The following is a 24,395-nucleotide window of genomic DNA, read 5'->3' on the forward strand; positions in this document are numbered from 1 at the left end:
GCGCATGTGTCCCGGGGCGGAGCGCCGTCGCTAGGCAACCAGGAGGCGTCTTCTTCCCTCCCCCATAGCGTCAGTTAACTCCTCGGCTGGGGCCCGTGGGAAGGGGGGTGGGGCGAGGGCAGAGGAACGGCTGTCCTATTGGTCTAGAGCGCGCGGAGTGGGGCGGGAGCTCAGGAGAAGCCGTCCTTCCATTGGGTCCGCGAGGTCCGGAGCGGGCCGAGGCCTTGACAACCGTTGTGGCGCTGAAGCCAGACGCGGCAGCAGCGGCTGTGGCTGTGGCCGAGGTGCCTGGTCCGGAGCGAGTCCTTGCGCAGTCTCCTGAGCCATGGTGAGCCTAGGGAAAGGGGAGGGGCGGCTCTGAGGGGCAAGCAAGGAGGGGAAACGGAGGCTTCTGGGGGAATTGGGAGCGCCATGAGGGGAAACTGAGGCACAGAGCGGGGTGAGGTCTTTCTCGGGTCACGGAACTCCGAAGGGAGAGACCCGGTTTGGGGATGGGGGAAATTTCGACGGGCCCACCCCTCCCAGCTTGGCTAATTTGGGACATTTTGAATGTGGCCCAGAGAGTATTTCTGAAGGGTTCCAGGCGCAGTGTGAGCCTGGGGGTGCAGGAGTCAAATCGTGCCTCAGTCCCTGCCTGGGACTGACCTGGGACCTTTGCTGGCCTCCCTGGCCTGGGCTGTACAGTGGGTATCGGCACAGCCCCTGTTTCACAGAGTAGTGGGGAGGATCGGCGAGCTCGTTATTGGAGTGCTTGCTTGGAAGAGAATGAGTGTTAGATAAATGCCGGCCACCATCAGCACCATCATCTCGCCTGGATGCAGCGTTGGCCCTGGAGGAAGGGGCTGCGGGGGTTAGCTTAGAGAAGAGAACACTCTTCCCTCTACCTGCTCATGAGCCAGTTTGGGTTAGGGGTGGTGGGGCAGATGCAAAGACCCCGAGGTTGGAGTTGGAGCTTTACAGGGAAGCGGAGGGGAGGGAGGGGAGGAGAGACCTGAAGGTGGGGGATAGAGAGAGCATGTCATGTCAAACTAAAGACAGCCTCTGGAAGCACAGACACATTGGGAAGGGCACCACACAGGTCGTTTTGGTGGTAGGAAATGGTGCGAGGCAAGGGTGAAGTCATTGAGAGGGCCTTTTAGACCTGGCCAACAAAGAAGCATAAAACAAGAGAATTTGCCGGGCTGCTCTGGGCCCTGTAGTACTGAAGCAACCGGGAAACAGCTTAGTGTCCAGTCTGCCCAGAACAGAAATCAATGAAAGCAAATAGTGCCACTGGATTGAGTCAAACAGTTTATCTGGGGGTCGAAGGAGCCAGGTTCAAATCCTCCCTCTGAAGCCTGAGTGAATAGAAGGCCCTCCCTGGGACTCAGTTCCCTTATCTGTGAAATTAAGAGGCCAGAGGTGGTCCATGAGGTCCCTTCCTGCCCTAGATCTTCGAGCCTAATAACCACTGCCACACTGAACACCCATGCAGTGACAGGCTTCAGGCCAAGACCTGTGTGGGGAGAGTCTGACCACTTGCCTTAAAAATGGGGTCAGTCCCCTTTTCTTCTCTTCTTTGGCCCAACCGCCCAGGCAAGGATGGAGTCACTCCTTTAAAGGTTCAGTGAATCATGAGCTCCATCCTCCCCCCAGCACCACATGATACCTTCAGTGTTGAGCTGCACAGGGCTAGCCTCAAGCATTGATGGACCTGCCTGGCAGCCAGAACCAAGCAGGATAGCTCTGCCCATAGCCTTGGGCAGCTGATCTTATTACACTTATCCAAGCTAGAAATGAGGACTTGAGCTTCTGTGGCGGCTGGCAGTGAGATGAGAGAAGAATAGATTCAAGTGAGAAGTGTTAGGAAAAGCCTGCGAATCCTCCCGCAGTGCTGATTCTCCTCCATTTTCTTGCTTTTCTCTTCACTAAACTCTTAGCATGCTCTGGATGAAGTGCATCACTGGTTGAGGGGATGGTGGTTATAGACCCTCATTAATTTCTCCTAAATGATGAACTATCACACTAGTGCTTCACTCAAGCTACATCTTCCTGAATGCCCCAAAGTTTCATTACACTGAGACTAGCATCATATGCCTTTGAGTTGGAATCCAACCCTCCAGTGCTTCTTTAGTGATAGAAGATGAGATCCTTAAACATGATTATTTATTTGATTTACAAAGAACTTTGCTATTAACACTACTCTTCCTGTATCTCTCATTAATAGAATTCGATTCAGTTTAAACTGCTCTGGATTTGTTTTTATAGGCATCTAACTATCGACCAAGTACTGGACTGCGGAAGAAGCCTAATGTGAAAGTCGAACTGACGGAGGGACAGAAACAAGAAATTAAAGAGGCCTTTGATTTGTTTGATGTTGATGGGTCAGGCAGCATTGACGTGAAGGAATTGAAGGTTTTGAAATTTTCTTTCTACCGGGAAATTCTTAAATGTTTTTCATTATGTGTAGTGTTTTCCAAATCTACTTTTATTGCTTAAATATAATATATGTGTTTGGTGGAATTCTGATGGCTGATGGAAACTTTTTCTTTAATGTATACAGCCTTCCTGGACACTCTTTGACATTATTGTCCTATTTCACAGGTGAGAACAATCTAGCCAGTCAGCGCAATGATTTCTGCTCAAATCCTGCTGTGTAAATTAGTGGCAACCTATGACTAGAATCCAGGTCAACCGATTTTTTTAATCTTAGGCAGGATCTAACCTGATGATGAGATGTGGTGGCCATAACCAGGCTAGTCCTCAGCTAAACAGTCCAGCCCCAGACTCCACCACTTAATCTTTTCCAGTTTAATAGAACATAGCAATGCATTCAAGGACCCACACTAAACATTTAAGTGGGACAAAAAGGCAGGCAGGCTCATTGCCAGGTGATATCTAACATGATGAATTTTTGAACCATCCCTTGGGCTCTGGAGGGAACATCATCATCTACTTGGGTGAAGGTAGTACCTACTTGGTTAATATGACTGAGAAGCATGTTAGATCTGCAAGAGCACATCGAGTGGACACCTGTCATCTACAAAGAATCTCTTTTTTTCTTTTTTTTTTTAAACCCTTAACTTTCGGTGTATTGTCTCATAGGTGGAAGAGTGGTAAGGGTGGGCCATGGGGGTCAAGTGACTTGCCCAGGGTCACACAGCTGGGAAGTGGCTGAGGCCGGGTTTGAACCTAGGACCTCCTGTCTCTAAGCCTGACTCTCAATCCATTGAGCTACCCAGCTGCCCCAAGAATTTCTTTTTTAAAAGAGAAAAGTCAGTCATTTCAAATCAGGAAAAATCAGTAGCTAATTTCAAAAAGATAAGAATGATTTAAAGCGTAGCCTTTTGTTTCTCATTTCAGATTGCAATGCGTGCATTAGGGTTTGAGCCAAAGAAAGAAGAAATCAAAAAAATGATAGCAGAGATTGACAAAGAAGGATTTGGCACTATTAACTTTGAAGACTTTTTTGCCATGATGAGTGTGAAAATGGTATAGTATTTTTTTACTTTTATTTTTAGAATAAGAAATAAAAACAAAGAATGCTCTCCTTCGATCATAATTTTTTAAATCAATTGGTGTAACAAGTATGTTTAGAAGTAGCTACATTTGAGAAGGACAGAGCCCCAAAGGGTATGGCTTGTTTTGTAGCTGAACAGAGCCCTTGGGGGCTGCCTAACACAGTAGCCACAATTATCACAGGGGCTCAACCTTCTATTCCAGGATGGCTTTTAGAGGAGAGGAGTCAATTAAGTATTTATTCCCACAAGGAAGGAATAGTTCATCAAGTGGGTGCTTCCTTGACTCACTGTGCTGGTTTACCCCTACATACCACCGTCCCTCCCCTGGCTGAGATGACTCTTCCCCCTAGGTGGCCAGGGCAAAAACTGCTGGCTCTGCCCTGAACCCCAGATCTTCCTGTTTCCTCTGGAGCCTCAACATCTTCAGTCTGGCTTCCCCATGGACTCTTTACCCCATCTACAAACACATTTGGCTTTCCACTATTAGTAAAAACAAAGCCAACCAGACCCCCCACTTTCCCTTTCCCCTGCTTCTACCCTTTGTCTCTGCTCTTGTTTCCAGAAGCAGCCACACTAGATGCCTCTGATTCCTCATAGCTTCCTTGCTCTTCAAGCCCTTGTGATCGTCTATTCCCCAGGCCCTACCAGTGATCTGGCCCTACCAGCAAATCTGATGACCTTTCTCAGCTATAGAGAGTATAGTTTGGCACCGTCAACTCCTTTCCTTGTGACACTGGGACCTTCTTTCTCATCTGGGTCCTGCCCTGCCTCTTTAACTACTCACTCCCTCTGTCTCCTTTGCTGCCTGTGTTGTCTCTTGTTTTCAAGTTAACCAGCATTTTCTTTCCCTCCTACCTCCTACCATTGAAAAAGGAGAAGAAAAACAAAGCCCTGTAACAAATTCTCGATGTTGTCATCCCCCACAAATGTTCCATCTCCATATTTCTGAACTCTCCTAGCTGCTCATAATTGCTGTCATTCTACCTCTCCCTCTGCCTTGTAACCCCCAACTCTTATTTTTCATCATCACCCTGTACTGGCTGCACTCTCCTCCCTCCCTCATCCTGACTCCTTAGTGAAGTGGTTGGCCTAGCTAGAGGTTGTCCTCTCCCCTTGGATCCCTGGTTTCCTTCTCCTATCACTGATCTCACCTGGCAGCCCTGGCTCTCTCCCACTTTCTGCTGAATTTTTTCCAGTCTAACTGGAGTTAATTAATTTGTTTTCATGTCTAATCATCCCTATTCGATGTCAAGCTCCTTGAGCATAGGTCTAGATCAGGGGTCGGCAACGTATGGCTCTCGAGCCATATCTGGCTCCACCTCTTGACCAGCCAGCCGGGCAGAGCCCCAGGATGTGCCCCAGGGGCCCTTCAGCCCCCACCCCATATTCCAGCACCTTCCGCCTCCATCCTCCTCCTTCCACACATGTTGGTCTAGATTAAGGGGTGCCCAGTGGCCTGAACCTGATTAAAATGCAGTTGGGAAATCTCTAACTAAATAAAAATACATAGATAATGTTCCTTTTTTTTTTTAAACTCTTCTGTGTATTGGCTCCTAGGTGGAAGAGTGGTAAGGGTGGGCAATGGGGGTCAAGTGACTTGCCCAGGGTCACACAGCCAGGAAGTGTCTGAGGCTGGACTTGAACCCAGGACCTCCCGTCTCTAGGCCCGACTCTCAATCCACTGAGCTACCCAGCTGCCCCAATAATATTCCACCTAGAAATAAAGTCAGTACACAGCCTCAGTGATCTTTATGTATAGATGAGTGACTGCTATTTCTCCTTGAGTTTGACCCTGCTGCCTAGCCCTCATTTGTCTTTGTAGGTACCCTGTGATCTAGCCCAGTAACTCAAGCATCAGGCAGGCTTTCAGCAGACACTGATTTAGTGCTCACTATGTACCAGGCTTCCTGCTAAGAGAAAAAGCAAAAAGGATTCATTTTGCCAGAGGAGACCAGACAGATAGACATAAGAAGGGGCATACATAGGTTACAGCAATCTCGGCGGGGAAGGCCTGAGCAGCCAGGGAGGAGGGGAAGGTTCAGAGGTCTCCTGCAGAAGGTGGTTCTTGCTCTGAGTCTTGAAGGAAGCTAGGGCTTCTTAAGAAGCTGAGAGAAGAGAAAGAGATTGTAGGCTCGGGATGGCCAGGCCAAAGGTACCAGGATGGGGAGATGGAGTATTACTGGACTACAGATTGTGGGATGGACCATGACGTATCAAGAGGGGCCGGCTACTAGAGAGTTCTAAATGCAAAACCAAGTTAATATTGGATTCTTGAGGTAATAGGGAGCCACAGAGTTTACTTTTTAGGAGTGACACAATCAGGTGGCACTTTAGAAGATCATTGGGTATCTCTGGGAGAATTGATTGGATTCAGGGGAATGTGAGTAATTAGAAGGCTGCTGGAATAGTCTAGGGAAGAGGTGATAAGGGCCTGAATTAGGGTGAGTGGGCACGTGATCATTGTTCAGTTTCAGTTGTGTCTGACTCTTCATGACCCCATTTGGCATTTTCCTGGCAAAGATACTGAAGTGATTGGCCTCTTTCTTCTCCAGCTCATTTGACAGATGAGGAAACTAGGGCAAATGGGGTTAAGTGACTTGTCCAGAGTCGCGCAGCCAGCAAGAGTCTGAGGCCAGATTTGAACTCAGGAAGATGAATTTTCCTGTCTCCATACCTGGCACTATATCCACTATGGTGCCACCCAGAAAGGACACATTTTCAGAACTGATTGGATTTGTGGGATGAGACTGAGGAATCAAGGACGACAATAAGGCTGAAAACCTGGGTACCTTTGACAGAGGAATAGGGAAGCTTGAGAGGCTGGGTCTGGAGAAAAGCTAATGAATTCTGCGTTGGATATGCTGAGGATATTGCTGGAATCTTCGAGGAGAAAGGGATGGAAAGACAGAGAAGGGAAGTGGGAAGTGGCTGTTTGCAGGATGTAGCGGGGACCTGCTGCCCTGGAGCAGACATTTTGCACTAGGAAGTAGTGTTTCACAGACAGCCTGGGGCTTTCCGGGATTTAGTGGAGGGATTCAGAATAGGCCAAACTGGGCAGTAGCAGACATTGATCAGCCAGATAGAGGAGCAGTCTGCAAACTTCTTCGTCCCATCCCGCAGCAAGCAAAGAATGATGGGCCGGGTGGAATGAGCGCTCTGTCCTCAAGCTAAGATGACAAACTGCCCCAGAGTAAAGTAGGAATCCTGTGAATTAATAATGGAGAGTGTTAGTGCCTTTCAAAGCTGGTATTCTAGGCACCCATCCTCCACAAGCTAGGTCTCAGCCTTCTGCAGGCCAGGCCCTAGGGGAGAGACCCCCGTGGCAGCAGGGAATGGCCACCCTTTCTCCCCTCCAGCACCCTGCCTAGTCCTGGGAAGGGAGGAGCAGTGGGAGGGAGAGTGATCTTGGGTCTGGCATGAGCAAGGCTCAGGCTGTTGCATGGGACCCCTGGGAAAGGGAGGGGGCCAAATTGAGAGGTATAGAGTATTGTAAGATGGTTTGTGCTTGTGGGAGCCTGGCATAGCCCCAGGTTAAAGCAAGGATAGATGCCACCATTGTTCTGGTGACTGGACCTACATTTGACTTTTTGGTTTTGTTTTTTTAAAGAGTGAAAAGGATGAAAAAGAAGAAATTTTGAAGGCCTTCAAATTATTTGACGATGATTGCACAGGAGGTATCACTCTCAAAAACATTAAGAGGGTTGCTAAGGAATTGGGAGAAAACTTATCGGATGATGAGCTTCAGGTAAATGGGTTTTCTTTCACTAGCTGTAGAACCTTCCTCAGAAATCAAAGCCCTGGGGCAGAGTGTGTCTTTGTCTGGGAGGATGACTTAGAGGAGGAGAGGAGGCCATGCAGGAGGTTCTTTGGGAGGAGACGCCCAGTTTGGGAAGTGTGCGCTTCTCTAGGGGTTCATATGGTCTAGAAAAACACTATGCAGAAGAGGTGACACAGCCTAGTGAGGGGGGAGCTTCCTTTGATGCCAGCAAGACCCAGGTTCGAGTCCTGTGCTTGTGCACGAGTGCCCGAGCCAAGTATCTCCATCTCATAGGACTCTAGGCAGCTCCCAGAAAGTTGCAGAGAAGCTACCCAGCTGCCCTGGTGAAAGGAGTTTCCTCCTCCAGTACTGGGCCCATCCCTCAGGTCCATGAAAAGGAGTCAAGGGGAACTCATTGCCCAAGAGGGCAGCTCCTCTAGAAGCCCATCCAAGGGCCTGGGAATTGTGGCCAGCCCGGGACCCCACTCAGCTGCCCATGTTCCCTGCCATGGAGGATGCCCTGAGGGAGTAGAGGCCTTCTCAAAGCTCCACTATCTAGAGGAATCCAAACCCCGATGCAGGAATGTCAGAGCTTCTGCCCCCTGTGTGTGTGTGTGTGTGTGTGTGTGTGTGTGTGTGTGTGTGTGTGTGTGTGTCCCATGAGCTGGTGCTCTTTCCCTGAGAGGAGAAAGGAGAGAAGGCCCAGCTCACCAGGTTACTGGACGTTGCCTGGGGCCGTGGCAACGATGAATAGCCACAAAGGGGAGCCAGAGAGCCAAGTTCTGGAGGCATAGTGGCGTCCCAGAGCAGACCCAGCTAGCAAGAGTTCAGATTTTGTCATTAAGCCTTTGTTTCACAGGAAATGCTGGATGAAGCCGATCGTGATGGAGACGGAGAAATAAATGAGCAAGAGTTTTTGAGGATGATGAAAAAAACCACCCTTTATTAAGTCTACTGCTCCCATCACTTTGTTTCTCAAAGGTTATTTCATTCTTTAATTTCCACCCTAAATGTTTGCCGCCCCGGTTTTTAGATTATTCTGGTAGTGTTTTACCTTTGTGGCCAACTCTGGAGACAGGAGAGGACTGACTTCCACCAACCTGGTTTGGCTCTAAAGCAGAAGATCAATTCATTGCAAGGTAGGCCTTGCAAAGCCCAGGTTAAAGATTCAAAACTAACTTTCTCATCCCACTGATCCAGGGCTCCAGGGGCTAAAAGGCCAGGAACAATTTCCAAGCAAAATTCCAAAATAATAAATGAACCTTGACTTATTTTCCTTTGCACAAACTGAAAAGTAGACAGTGAACTTTTTGTTCTCATTAAAAATCGTTCATTTGTATAGAGTGAAATAAAGCTATATTGCAAGGATACTATCAAGCGCTTTTGCTTAGTCATGTATTTTCTCTGTTAGAATAAAAGTAGCCCCAGCAGCCCCTCCTCATATTAGACACCAAAGAATCTTCGACATTATCTAGTCAACTCTCTTCTGTTCACACTCTCAGGCTTATAGATGAGGAGTTTGAAACTTGGAGGAGATAATTGACTGTCCCAAGGCCACACAGCTAGTTAATTGACATGCATTTATTAAGCCTTTACCGCATGCCAGGCACTCTGTTCAGTGCTGGGGATACCAAGATGTGAAGGCGGTGAATGACTACCATCAGTCTTCACTACATCCAAGTTCACAAAGCTTAACTTTAACAAATCATTTTCATTATGTAAATTGCTTTCAGATCTGAGGCTTTCCACACTTGTCGTTTAGCTTGGCCAATTTTTTCTCGGTGATCTATATTGGCTGTTTTCAGGTGGTGCTGTCCTTTGTTTACAGAGTACCAAGAAGAAAGTGTAGAGTAGAAATCAGGCTGGCTGGGCATGCTGGAGATCTTGAGTTCAAATCCTGGCCCTGATTTATAACCAGCTTGACTTTGGATGTGTGGCCTCACTTCAGCTTTCATTTCTTTTCTTTTTTAAACCTTTACCTTCTAGCTTAGAATCAATACTGTGGTTTGGTTCTAAGGCAAAGAGCAGTAAGGGCAATGGGAGTTAAGTGACTTGCCCAGGGTCACACAGCTAGGAAATGTCTGAGGTCAGATTTGAACTTGGGACCTCCTCTCTCTAGGCCTGGCTCCCAATCCATTGAGCCACCCAGCTGTCCCCACTTTAGTTTTCTTAATTGGCAAAATGAAGAGGCTAGTCTAGAAGACTAATGTGTCCTTTCTAGCACTAAACATCCTCTGACCTACCTCAGAGTTCTGACATCCAAATATCAAGGCCTGGAGCCCTGTGGGTAATTGAGGTTGCAAGAACTTCTCGAGTGTAGAGCCAGGTAATTTGGGGCCCTCCTGAAGGGAGTGTGGGCCCACACACAGTCTGTAGATCTGGATTGGAATTCCACCCTAGTTAGATACTTTTCAGTATGTGATGGGGGTGAATAGCCTCATTTCTTCATCTGTAAAACGCCCTCAGCACAGGGTTCTTTTGAAGGAAGTATTCTGTGGCTCTCAAAGGGGTTGTCCTGGCTGCGTGGCCTAGCGGGAGAGACTTGGCCTCTGAGCAGGGACATGGGAATTCAGAAGCCCTTGGGCACATCTTGGCCTTGTGACCCTGGGCAAGTCACTTACCTGGGGATCTAGGCACCTGGGAGCCACAGAAAAAGGGCTGACTTGTGCCCATGCGGGGAGTTTTCTCCTCTGGGGGTTCTGCTCCAACCTCACTAGGTCCCAATTAGTGTGAGTGATGAATCTCAAGGTCAAACAGAATTCTCAGATATCCCAAGTTTCAGCGGGGCCCCGAATGGCCTGTCCAGACTTCAGAAGTTATATTTGCACTGTGACTGCCCATGTGGCCCGAGGCTTATTACTTGGAAACATTTACAGATACATCCTGGGATTTCATTAATATGGGGATTGCCAGTGTGGAAACATCCTCCCTTGGTCCTCGTTTGCAATGTGTAGTCTAAGTTGCCTGGCCCTGGGACTTGGACATGCTCCCATAGCTTAGATCAGAGGCAGGACTTGAACACGGGTCTCCCGAGTGCTTTATGACCTTTACGACATGCTAGCCACACGCCGCCTCTCCTCAACCTAATTTCTGGGCGACGATGGTGCGCCCCTTTCCAGGAGGTCTCAGACATCTGCTGCCTCCGTCCTAGCCCTTGCAAGCACTGAAGAATTTCTACATCTTGGGATTCTCTTGAGCTCTCCGAAGGTGTTGCTGGAAGATGGATGCCCAAAGCCATGCCTTGCCATTGTTCGGTCTGCTACGACATCATCGCATCCCAACTCGCACCCATCTCTGCTCCCTAACGCAGCCCGCAGTCGTCGGATGGAGCGGCATTAGAGAAGAGGACGTGCTCTGTTCTGTAAGTGCGCTGTTCAGTCAGCCTGGGACAGCTATGGCAAGCCTTGATTCGTTCAGTCATTCACTTGTGTTCAGAGCTATCCAGGGGGTCTTCTTGGCAAAGATCTGCAGGCGTTCGCCATTTCCTTCTCCAGCGGGTCCAGTGATTCCTTCAGGTAATCAGAGGTGAAGCGACTTGCCCAGAGTCACACAGCTAAGATGTGCGTGAGGCTGGATTGAACTCGGGTCTTGCTAACTCCAGGCCTGGCGCTCTATCCACCGAACCACCAAGCTGCTCCAGTTGAACACAGAGTAACATGCCTGACAAGTCCTATTTAGTTCTCTCCAATAATCCATTTTGCGGAATCTACAGAATCGGGTCAGAATGATCAGAATTAGACTGGAAAGGGCTTCCATAGCCATCTAGTCTAACCCAAGGAATCAATCTTTTATACCAAACATGGCTGACAAATGGCCATTCATCTCTGCTTGAAAACCTTCATGGAAGTGGAACCCACCATCTCCTAAGGAAAACTGCTCCATCAGAGAATTCTAGTCGTTAGCAAATTGTTCCTGACGCTGAGCCTAAATTTGAATTTTTTCCCTCTACTTCTGGAGTCAGAGGAACAAGCCTAATGTTCTGTTCCATGTTACAATCCCTCAAATACTTGAACCCAGCTCTCCTGTTCCCCGAGGCGTCTCTCAGCTAACCATCCCTTCCCCGATGCTGCTTACTTGATACGGGCTCCACAGCTGCTGGCCCCCTGGGGATGGGGGCCCTCCCGCTTATCGATGGCCACCACGCTGCAGTACCGGAGCCGAACACTTCAGATGTGGTCAGAGTACAGAAGAACCATGACTTCCTTATTCCTGGAAGCTAGGCCTCCTTTAAAGCAGTGCCAAAATGTACATGGGACTTGCCATTGAAATGCTTGGCTCTCTTTCAGCAAGTGGCTGTCTAACCACATCTCCCCCAAACTCTATTTGTGAAGCCAATTGTACCTTCATCTTATTAGAAACAGGCTAAATTCCCAGCCTATCAAGACACTGGAAACCAATTCTGACAGCGATCCCTCTCACCAGCTCATTGAAGTCACTAATTAAAATGTTAACACAAGACCAAGCACAGATCCCTGGGGCATGCTACTGGAAACTTCTCCCAAGATGCCAATGGACCATTGAGGACTATATACTTCATGTCCAGGCATTCAAACTCTTCCAAATCCACATACTAAGAGGTTTTCTAGAATATACGTCTTCATTTCCCCCCAGAAGAGTAGGAGGTATTGTTAGATGCTTTGCTAAAATCTAGGCAAACTACTCACAGCATTCATCTTACTTAGTAACTGTTGGAAACTGAAGGTGCCAGTCTGGCAGGGAGTATAGTTGATGAAGCCATGATGGCTTTTTAAATGTCAATATTGCTTCTGTTTCTACCTCCAATGATAGTTACCCAACTATACCTAGCAACACTTGCTAGGTTCCCTCAGGTAGTCTCACTCGTCTTCTGACAGTCTCTGAAGATTCTCCAACACGTCCCTGATAAGACAAGAGCACATCTTTGGCTTCTGAAAATGGCTGTCTCAGTAGCCTTCAACCGTGAGTAATCCAACAGCACTTTTCTCTTCCCTTCTTTCTCCGGCCCTTCCTGAAGAGTATCTATGGCTATACCCCATTATTCCTTAGATTCTGAGCCACTATTTCCTTCCTTCCTTAGAGAGTCCAGTTTCCCCTTGACAGGAAAAATATTTAGTTTATTAACTCCAATGTTTCAGTGGTCCTTTTCCCCCATTTTTTCACCCTTTCCTACCCTCCAACCTCTAGACATCAAATATAATAGCATGTATGTACTTGAAGGCATAATTAATCAAATTAGAGGGAGAAATAGAGAGCAAAACTATAATAGCTGGACACCCAATCATGCCCCTCTCAAATCTAAACAAATCTAACAAAAGATAAATAAGAAATAGATTAAGGAACCTGAAGAGACTCTCAGAAGAACCAGATATGATAGCTCGATGAAGATTACTAAATGTAAATCCAAAGGATTTCAGTCAGCTGTGCATTTACAAAGATTGATCACATGCTAGGACATCAAAATGCTGAAACATTTGATATAGATCTGGAATTACTCATTGTTGTGATGACAAGAAAAAAATGTCACACGGAATAAACAAAGAGAAAACAGAATTATCACCTTTTCCAGATAATATGATGGCTTACCTAGAGAATCTTAAAGAATGAGCCAGACACACAATTGGCAATGATAATTAGACCAGGAAGAATGAAAATGATGAAAACTTTAGACCAATTTCCCTAACAAATATTGATACAAAAAATGTAAGTAGAAAACTAGCAAGGACATTACAACACTCTATCAAAAGGATTATGTACTATGATCAGGTGGGATTTATACAGGGATGGTTCAATATTAGGAAAACTATCAGCAAAATTGACCATAACAATAACAAAATCAACAGAAATCATATAATTATATCAATATCCACATCCAAAAAGCTTTTGACAGAATACGACATCCATTCCTATTTTTAAAAATACACTAGAACTCATATAAATAAATGGAGCTTTCCTTAGAACAATAAGTAGTAGCTATCTAAAACCACCAGCAAGGATTATCTGTAAAGAAGCCATCCCAATAAGACCAGGAATGAAGCAAGGATGACCATTAGCAACCCCTATTATTTAATATTGTACTAGAAATGCTGGCTATAGTAACAAGAGAAGAAAAAGAGAAGGAATTAGACTAGTCAAAGAGGAAACAAAACTATCACTCTTTGCAGATATGATGGTGTACTTCAAGAATCCTGGAGAATCAACTGAAAAACTAGTTGAAATAATTAACAACTTTTACAAAGTTGCAGGATATGAAATAAACCCACATACATCATCAGTATTTATATATAAATATTTATTATCATGGGTAGGCCAAATCAATATAATAAAAATGACAATCCTTCCTAAATTAACTTACTTATTCACTATCATTCCAATTAAACAATAAAAAATTATAGAGCTAGAAAAAAATTCTTCTGGAAGAACAAAAGGTCGAGAACATCAAAGGAATTAATGAAAAATCTGAAGGAAGGTAGCCTAGCTGTATCAGATCTCAACTTGATTATAAAGTGATAATCATCAAAATAATTCAGTACTAGATAAGAAATTGAGTGGTGGATCAAGGGAACAGATTAAATATATATTACATAATAATAACTGACTGTAGTAACTCAGAGTTTGATAAACCCAAGGAGCTAAGCTTTTAGGACAAGAATCTGGTATTTGGGGAAAAATATCTTCTGGGAAAACTAGAAAACAGTATGACAGAAACTAGTTATAGACCAACATCTCACAATTTATACCAAGATAATGTCAAAATGGGTGCATGACTTAGACATAAAGACATAAAAGACATAGTGCCAGATCTATGGATAATGGGAGAATTTATGATCAAATAAGAGATAGCATTACAAGATGTAAAATAAAATAGATAATTTGATCATTACAAACAAAATCAATGCAAGCAAGATTGAAAAGCAGAAAGCTGAGGAAAAAAATTTTTATATAGTATTTCTGATAAGGGTCTCACTGCTCAAATAGATGGAGAACTGGGACAAATATATAAGAATACAAGTTATTCCCCAACTGATAATGTTCAAAGGATATGAATAGACAGTTTTCAGATGAAGAAAGCAAAGCTATCTATATATCTATATATGAAAAAATGTTCTAAATCACTATCAACTAGATAAATGCAAATTAAAGCAAATCTATGGTACCACCTCATACCTATCAGATTGGTTAATAAGAGATAAAAGGAAAATAATAAATGTTAGAGGAGATGTGGGAAAATTGGGACACCAATGCACTGTAAGTAGAGTTGTGAACTGTTCTAACCATTTTATAGAGCAATTTGGAATTATGCTCAAAGGGCTATAAAACTTTGCATACCCTTTGATCCAGCAATACAACTTTGATTCAGCAATACGATAGTTCTGTATCTCAAAAAGATTTTTAGAAAGGGGAGGGAAAGGACCTATTTGAACAAAAATATTTATAGCAGCTCTTTTTGTGGTGGCAAACTTGGAAATTAGAGGGATATCCATCAACTGGGGAATGGCTGAACAAGTTGTGGTTTACATAATGGAATACTATTATGCTATAAGAAATGACAGGCAGAATCATTTCAGAACAACCTAGAAAGAATTAAGTGTACTGATGCAAAATGAAGTGAACAGAACCAGGAGAACATTTTACACAGTAACAGCAATATTGTATGATGATCAACTGTGAATGACAGTTATTCTGTGCAATATAATGCTCTAAGACAATTCCAAATGACTTATGCTGTAAAACGGAATTCTTGGTTCTCTTTGAGTTCACACTTGTGAAAAGGGAATCCTTTGTTCTCTTTGCCTAGCTGGAGTTAACACTTTGGTTGGCAAAAACTTTGAATCAACACAAGCTTGAAAACCACTTAGTGAGTTCACACCTTACTTGATGCTAGATGAGAACAAGCCAGAAATTTAAGAGTTCACACACTCAGAAAGGTGTGATTCCAAACATGAGAACTTAGATAATTTGGAAACTTGGATTGGCCCCCATGAAAAGGGGCAGGGGCAGGAAACCACCATAAAAGCCATGAAAATCCCTGAGCAGGAAGGTAGTAGAGAGTGAACTCCAAGAGAGTCACTCCAAGAAGGAAGTTAGCTTCCAGAAGAAGGTTGGCTCAAAGAAGAAAGTAGGCTTCAGGAGTCACCTTCAGCTCTAGTCATTGTCTTGGGTGAGTGGATAGCTGGTTTTCCCTTCCTGTCTTCTAGAGATAGTTTAATTCTGATTGAAAGTTAGCAAGTCCTGGCTGAGCCAAGCACTGGAACAATATTTAGTTAGGTTAATGTCTTTTCTACCCCTTTGTATTTCTCTACTTTATAAATAAAAGATTTATAATTTTCATATATTTAGCCAAACCATTTTAGCACTTACATGTACTATCCATCTTTAGAGAAACAGTTGACAGTCTGAATTCAGATTGAAGCATACTATTTTTCACATAGTTTTCTTTAGCATATATATTCTTTTACAGCATGACCAATATGGAAATGTATGATAATGAAATTAAATCTACTCTGCCCATTCATAGATTTAATCACCATGGAAAAAGAACTCTTAATTTTGTAAGATAAATTTTGAAAAGCCACGTTTCTCACCCCTGGCCTTCTCTCAAAAGAAGAGTTCCTTCAGAGAAATCCAGGAAAGATCCGTCTTTACTCACTACGTGTAAAGATTTAAGAACAGTCTCACCATCTCCAAAGTCCCAGCCAAACAACCAGAGCTCCTTCAGGTCCAAGACATGAATAAGAAGAGAGTTACAGGAAGTTGTCGCTCCCTTTTAAAGGTGTTTCTTTTGCATCACTTCCTGTGCCTTCTTCTTAGTTTACATGTCCAGTCACAACAGACGCTTTGCTTAGGACTGCCCAGTGGGGCAGTCAGTCAATTCTGACTTTCACACACTTGGGAATTAAGTGGTGGTGTTCATATCTTTGGTGATTAAATCTAAGAATGGGCTGGGTAGATTTAATTTCATTATCACAAATGTTTTTTGTATAATCACAGGTATAACCTAAGTCAAATTGCCTACCATCTCTGGAAGAGGCTTAAGGAAGAAGGAAGGGGAGAATTTGGAACTCAAAATTTTAGAATAGGAATATTAAAAATTGTTTTTACATGTAATTAGGAAAAATTTTATATAAAAATGTTCAGCTAAAAATTGACAAAACTACTAACTTCAGTAAAGAATCAAGTTATAGCATAAACCCACAAAATCATGTCTTTCTGCATATTACCAACAAAACTCAACAGGAAAAGATAATAAAATAAAAAATCCCTGTAAAATTTATAAACCCGCTGGAACACTTTAGCAAAAAATACAGAAGGGGGAAGCTAGATGGCTCAGTCGATTTGAGAGCTAGGCCTAGAGACGAGAGGTCCTAGGTTCAAATCTGGCCTCAGACACTTCCTAGCTGTGTGATCCTGGGCAAGTCACTTGACCCCCATTGCCTAGCCCTTACTACTCTTCTGCCTTGGAACCAATACAGAGTATTGATTCCAAGATGGAAAGTAAGAGTTTAAAAAAATACAGAAAAATGATATTAACATAATTATAAATATAATGCAGACAGGCTTAAATATTTGGAGAGACAATAATTGCTCATGTTTAGGTAGGGTTAATATAATAAACATGATAACATTTGCTTCCTAAAGTAATTTAGAAATTCAATGCACTGCTAATTGAACTACGGTTGCTTTGTAAAATCAGAAGGAATAATAGAATTCTCTGAGAGAACAGATGATCAAGAATCTCAAGAGAAATAATGTGGGGAAAAAGTGGGGAGGAAAGGAGACAAGTTGTACTAGATCTCAAATGATGCTGCAAAGGAATAATCAACAAAACAATTTGGTACTGTTTAAAAACTAGAAATTGCTCAATAGAATAATCATTACTGTTTAATTAAGCCAACCATAATAACATAAGTTCATGTGTTCTATCTTAATGAAATCAAGAAACATGCTTATTTACAGAGAGTTGGCACAGTGTATAGAGTACTGGATCTGGATCTATATTTGCATCCAGCCAAGTCAGAGGAAGACTATTAAACTTGTACTTTATGGAAGACATAGGAAGAAACTTGTACAGGCAGGCAGACTCACCAGCAACTAACCTTTGCTAGTCCAGGTGTGAGGTGATGATGGCCAGCCCCAGGGTGGGGGCAGTGGTAGAGGAGAAAAGGAGCGGAATTCAAGAAATGCTGTAAAGGTTGAAAGAAGACTTAGCAACAAATTGGATATTGAGGGAATTGAGGATGTCACTTAGCTTGTTAGGCTGAGTGAAAGGGAGGATGGTGGTGCCCTCATTGGTAATAGGGAATAACCAAGAGAGAATGGACTCCCCAAAGCCTAAAGAGTAGGAAGGAAAGGATGAACCACAGTGTCGCAGGCTACAGAGACATCAAGAAGAATGCAGTTGAACAATGGAAGCCAGATTGCAGAGTAAAGAATAGAGTAAGGGGAAAGGAAGCAAAGGCACCACTTACAGATGTCCTTCTCAAAGAGTTTTATCCATAAAAGAGAGGAGAAATTTAGGATGGTAGTTGTTGGGACTGGAAGGATCAGGTAAGGTCCATGGCACAAATATCATTTAAAAAACAGGGGGCAGTTGGGTAGCTCAGTGGAGTGAGAGCCAGGCCTAGAGACGGGAGGTCCTAGGTTCAAACCCGGCCTCAGCCACTTCCCAGCTGTGTGACCCTGGGCAAGTCACTTGACCCCCATTGCCCACCCTTACCAATCTTCCATCTATAAGACAATACACCGAAGTACAAGGGTTTAAAAAAAAAAAAACTCTTATTAGTGAGCCAGTCTGGCTGAAGCAGGGAGACCCCACCCCAACCCCCAACACACATACCAAGGAACTAACAGGAAGTGATGTGTGACAAAAAATCAACCCCTCTGCTGCTGCCACCATTCCCCAAGATCTTAATGGAGACAGCTTAGAAGCCAAGAGCTCTGTAATATAGTAGTACTCCACTCCCACTCATCCCACCTCTCCCGTCCTTCCAGACAAAAGACAGTAAGATCAGCCCTTATGGAGACATGGCCTGGCAACTGTTGCTGTGGGTGCTGCCACTTCCCATCCCCACATCAGTGGCCAGGGTCACCAAAGGCCTGAAATAGAGGGCTCTCAACACCAAAGACTTGCCAAGTGCTCAAATCAGAAATGGATGTGGTTTTTTCAGTGTAAATGACATTAGAGGTACAACCAACTGCTTTATCGATGCCTTCCTAAAGATCATAGGATCTTTCCATCCAATTTACAGCTGAACTCACTATCTATGTTGTCTTAGAATGGGAGCTCCTTGAGGTTAGAGACTATCTTACTTTTCTATTCACTTGTCTGCAATATTTGGTACAAGATTCATTCATTTACTTAATCGCCCATCATCATAGAGTTAGGGCATAGAGTTGTAGGGGGCCAGCAACACATTTTAAACATGAGAAAACTGAGGTTCAGCAGGAGACCAAGTGACTTTGCCCAGATTTACACAGCTTCTAAGTGTCTGAGGCAGGATTGGAACCCAGGTCTACTTGACGCCAAGTCATTGGGCTTAGCTGAGTCGTAGCTCAGGGCAGGGAGGGAAGAGCCAAAGGATACTCATTACAAGGGTGTGTTCTTGTTCCATTTACCTGGCAATATGGCAGACCCTGGCAGATTTCACTGGGGTCAACTCAACATTTTTTGAGACTGATTAGAGCTAGTGAGCTCCTAGATGGCAGGGGTAGCTTTTCCCTTGCTTTGGTCCCCTACGACCTAGCACAGTACCTGACCCAGAGTAGGTGTTTAATAAATGTTTACTGAGTGACTGACTTATTGACTAAGAGATTGACTGATCTCCGTTATGACTCAATGATGTCAAAGACTGAGAAGCAGTTGTGTGGCAGAGAAGAAAGAGATCTTGCAGTTAGTTAGGAAATCTGGGCACCAATCCCAGCTCAGGCACTTACTAGATTCATGACACTGGCCAATTCATGTGCCCTCCCTGGGCCTCAGCTTCCCCATCTGTAAAGTGGTAGTAATCATAAACTACCATTTTTAGAGTGTTGTGAGGAAATCACATTGTAAACTGAGCAGGACTATAGGAATGTGACCAGCTGTGTAACTGGTGGGGTGGGGAGGTGTGTGGTGGAAGTAGTATCAGAGAGTAGGAAGGGTTGGAATCAGGAGTAATGCTCTGGGTTCCTTTTTTCTGCCCATAAAACATTTATAACTTATCTGAGGGAAAGGGGAAGGGACACACACATATTGAGTGCCGTCCATGTGCCAGGCACTGTGCTAAGGCCTTTACAAATATTATTTCATTATTTGAGGAGTTATTGATTCCCATCTGTCCCTCTTTTTTTTTCCACATGGGGAAGATATGATCCACTTACAAATGTTAGCCAAATTACTGTGCTTTTGTTTTGCTTTTTAAAAGCCTTAGAAGGTGTGAAAACACAAGTAATGTTATGGTCAGGCTAGAAGGTCTGCCCAAAACTCAGCTATATCCAAACTGATTCGGTTTAAGAATATGAATCGAAAATTGATTTAATTATGTTTGTTCTGAACAGCAAATCTCTCTTCACTAAAAGGATTTCCTTGTTTGGCCAAATAAGAAAAGCACCCATTTTTCTTTGTTATAAAATCTTCCTTTTCTTTCATCCTAGTCATTTCAGTAGAAGCAGAGACTGAGATGATTGCGTGGAGTTGTGGCAGGTTTCTGGTAATCATACACCTACACATTGGGCCTGCAGGAAGTACATGGTCCTTACTCTGGGCCTACGAAACAAGCAGCTTCCAACCTGATGAGTCACACAAGAATCCTGGCTGTTGTGTTACTCAACAGAATTCTGAAGCTAACCAGCCAACCAACACACAATTAATTTATGGATCCTGCCTTGAGGTCTGCAACTCCCAAGGCCTTAGAAAAAGAGATGGAGGTGATAGAGAAGAGAGGTAGAGAAAGAAAGATGGTGGACAGGGCCCCCATCTGGTACTCTCTTCTCTCTCCTGTCTCCACTCTTTCCTTTGCTGCTCTCATCAATGCCTCATGGATCATCTCCTGTGGTATGCTGGTAAATGTTTAACAACTAGATCTGTAAGAAAAAAGGAAGGAACACAAAACTCACTTTTAAGTTTAATTTGCATTATTAGCATTTTCTCCATCACCTTCTTAAGCCTAGGCAATCAATAGAACAGTAAATCAAGCCTGGATTTGTAGGTTTTGCTGATTTCCAAAATGTAAATACTGCCACTGAAAATTTAATAATGGGCTTTCCAGAGTTTTCAAGAGAGCCCCTACATGCTCCTGAACTTCAATGTGGAAAAATCTAGTATTTTTAATTCTATCCCCCAACTTATTCCCAGGGTTCCAGTGCCTAGTCCATTGCACATTCCTGCTCAGATGTCCTAGCAGGATCTCTTCACCCCCTTGACTAAAAGCTGTCTTTCTCTTTAGCTTCTCTATTTCTGTGCATGCCCCCCTTCCAGTTTTCCCAGGCTCCTAGGCTCCTAATCTTGGCTCCAATCATCCTTGACTTTTTCCTCTCCCTCACCCTCTTCATGCAGTCAACTGCATTTCTTTCTCATACTATTTCTTGAATGTGGGGCTCCCTGTGCCCCTGCCTCCTCCCTACCCCACCCCATCCCCAATACTTCAGGCGGTCCCCTGCACTCCTGAGGGAGCCACTTACCTGGCATCCCTGCCCACAGTCTCTTTGTAATTTATCCTCCATGCAGCAGCCTTCCTAACACAACACTGGGGTCAGGTCACTCCTCCCTTCAGGGGCTCCCAGTCACCTATTTCTGTCCATGGTATTTAAGCCCATCCCATGTCTCCTCATCTGGTTCTACCAGCCCTGAAGAGTTTTCTCTCACAACACTTATTCTTCTTCAGGCATTTCATGATCTAGCCACCCTGGGCCACCTTCTATCTCTTAATCCTTTTCTGTGCCTCCTTCTTGATCACACTGTTACCCATACCTGGGATAGACTCTCCCAATTCTGCCCATTGAAGTTCCTCCCTTCCTGTAAGAAGACAAGTCAGATACCTCCTCTTGCAGGAAGCCTTCCTTGAACTTGCCTCCAGATTTCTCCTAACATCTCTTCTGTGTGCTCCTGCCTCCAGGCTGTTCATATGATTGTCCTTCCTCTCTTTACATTGTGAACTCATTGAGAGCTTGGCCCATAGCTTATCTGTTTCTGAGACTTTAACTCAGTCTTACAAAGAGGAGATGCTAAATACCTGGACTGAATGGAATGGAACTGCCTGACAAACATAGGACAACATCCTTGCTACTTTCTATCTGAATGACCTTAGGCAAGTCACTTTCCATTCTTGAACCTCAAAATCCTTATCTGTAAAATGGTGGAGTTAGACTCAATGTCCTCTGAGGTTGTTTCCAGCTCCAGATTTATGATCCTATGAAGAGACTCCTACCCTCTTGACTTTATACTTTCCAATCTCCATTAAAATTCATTGGGATGGGGGCAGCTGGGTAGCTCAGTGGATTGAGAGCCAGGCCTAGAGACAGGAGGTCCTAGGTTCAAAGCCGGCCTCAGCCACTTCCCAGCTGTGTGACCCTGGGCAAGTCACTTGACCCCCATTGCCCACCCTTACCAATCTTCCACCTATGAGACAATACACCGAAGTACAAGGGTTAAAAAAAAAAGATTAAAAAAAAACTCATTGGGATTCTTTTTTTTAATTTTCAGTTTATTTTTTATTTAGAATATTTTCCCATGATTCTATGATTCATGTTCTTTCCCACCCCTCTTCCCTCCCCGCTCCCAGAGCTGACAAGCAATTCCACTGGGTTATACATGTATCACTGTTCAAAAACTATTTCCATGCTATTCATATTTGCAATAGAGTGATCTTTTAACATCAAAACCCCAATCATATCCCCCTCAAACCACGTGATCGATCATATGTTTTTCTTCTGCATTTTTACTCCCCCAGTTCTTTCTCTGAATGTGGATAACGTTCTATCTCACAAGTCCCTCAGAATTGTCCTGGATCATTGCATTGCTGCTAGTACAGAAGTCCATTCCATTCAATTGTGCCACAGTGTATCTGTCTCTGTGTACAATGTTGTCCTGGTTCTGCCCCTTTCCCTCTGCATGAATTCATGGAGGTTGTTCCAGTTCACATGGAATTCCTCCAGTTCATTATTCCTTTGAGCACAATAGTATTCCATTACCAGCATATACCACAATTTGTTCAGCCATTCTCCAATTGATGGACACCCCCTCATTTTCCAATTTTTTTCCATCACAAAGAGTGTGGCTATGAATATTTTTATACGTCTTTTTCCTTATTAACTTTTTGGGGTACAAATCCAGCAGAGCTATGGCTGGATCAAAGGGCAGGCAGTCTTTTAATGCTCTTTGGGCACAATTCCAAACTGCCCTCCAGAATGGTTGGATCAATTCACAACTCCACCAGCAATGCATTAGTGTCTGATTTTGCCACATCCTCTCCAACATTTATTTTCCTTTGCTTCCATATTAGTCTCCTAGGTGAGAGGTACACTGGGATTCTTAAGGAAGACCTGGATTCAAATTCTTCTTCAAGTATCCACTAGCTGTGTGACTTTGGGCAAGTCTTAACCTCCCTAATCCTCAGTTTACTGCTCTTCTCCATGACTAGACCTAAAGGACCAGCTCTAATGTGAGGGTGTTGTTTAATTTTTCATTTTGGGAGAGGACCAAAGACATCATCCCATGGGATCCATCATGGGACTGATATCTTGACTTGTGAATGAATGTGTTATCCTCCTGCAGAGCTGGTAGAGGAGGGAGCCTCTACTTTCAAGGGAGGCAGAAGAGATTGCAGGGGAAGCTATGAGCTCAGTCAGGCCTTTGGAAGATGGGCCAGCTTAGAGCAAGAGGGGCCCCTGAGCTGCCTGCACCTACAGAGGAGGACCTGGCCTACATTGGTGGTTACTTTACCGACTGAAAAAGCTTGGTGATAGCTGAAGCAGGAGGAAAAATGCTGCCAATTGGGGTAGAATTTCCCCTTCTGTAAGGAGACTGCATTGAAAATGTTAATGAATGGCCCATTGATTGAGGACTTTTTTTCTCACCTTTTTTTCATTTCTTTGAAACATCTGCATGTACACTGAGCATACTGTCAGTTAATTGTAGTTACTCCTTTTCTAGAACCCTATGGGAACTGTCCGGTACAAGTGCTGACAATGTTCACTCCTACATCTATTCTTATATTCCATTCGGTGTAACCACAGCCCCCGTAGATCAACAACTTGCTGAGTCTACACAATTGGTGTGACCTGGGCCTTTCTGAAATATGCTTAGGTACAGGATACAAGGGAGTGTTGGCAGGGGAGCAGAAGCAAGTTTGCATGGGCAATGAACCAAGAGATAGTCTCTTCATATCCAAAGTCATTTTCTCCAAGCCTCATAGAGCAGGGAGAGTTCTTGACTTGGAGTCCAAGGATATGGATTCAAATTCTGCTCTGAGTCTACCTGTGTGACCCCTGGGCAAATCATGTAGCTTCTCTCTGTGTCTCAGTTTTTCCATCTCTCATATGAGGGCGTGGGTTAGATGATCTTCCAGAGTCCTTCTGGTTTTAAATCTGTGAATGTGTGATTCTGTAAGAAAGACTGTTGAACCTGGAGCCAGAAAAACCAAAGCTCAAATCCTGTGACATTTACTAGTTGTGTGACCCTGGGAAAGTCACTTCATTTTTCTGAGCTTATTTCCCAATTTAATGGGACAATAACAATATTTGTCTCAGAGGGAACATATATAAAGGATTTTGCAAACCTTAAAACACTATAGGAATATGAGTTATCATCATCATGGATCACCTGCTACTTGTATGACTAGACAGAGGGCCCTAATAAATCTGCAATTCTCATCTCTGTGATCTCTGGGCTAGGATTGGTAAGCTTTCACTTTCTCCTAAATATATCTGAGGCTCGCCATGCCTCTTCCTGGCCATCTCCATGTAACCTTCCCTGTCCCTTTCCAAATCTAGCTCAGAGAATAATAATCAATCCATCTAGCCATTGCTGGGAAAAGATATGCCCACCAATTGCCCTACAATCCCATTCTTCCAACTTCCCTATGGAGAAACACTTCTCCCAAATGCCACTCCACCTAGCATTAATGCTGCATCCACCTAGTAGAATAGAAGTTCTTTGAGGTTAGGATCTGCCTTGCTCCTTGTCT

At 44.1% G+C, this 24,395-nt stretch overlaps 1 protein-coding gene across 1 annotated transcript; it reads left to right on the forward strand.

Moving 5' to 3' along the window:
- Positions 1-240: 240 nt before the first annotated feature.
- On the forward strand, positions 241-8,587 carry LOC123251553 (centrin-4-like). The gene is made up of 5 exons (XM_044680845.1): positions 241-328; positions 2,248-2,394; positions 3,343-3,471; positions 7,108-7,245; positions 8,117-8,587. The coding sequence occupies exons 1-5, from the start codon at positions 326-328 to the stop codon at positions 8,204-8,206; spliced, it is 507 nt and encodes a 168-aa protein (XP_044536780.1). The 5' UTR covers positions 241-325; the 3' UTR covers positions 8,207-8,587.
- Positions 8,588-24,395: the final 15,808 nt, after the last annotated feature.

The sequence above is a fragment of the Gracilinanus agilis genome, chromosome 6 (genome assembly GCF_016433145.1).
Source record: "Gracilinanus agilis isolate LMUSP501 chromosome 6, AgileGrace, whole genome shotgun sequence".
Classification (NCBI taxonomy): domain Eukaryota; kingdom Metazoa; phylum Chordata; class Mammalia; order Didelphimorphia; family Didelphidae; genus Gracilinanus; species Gracilinanus agilis.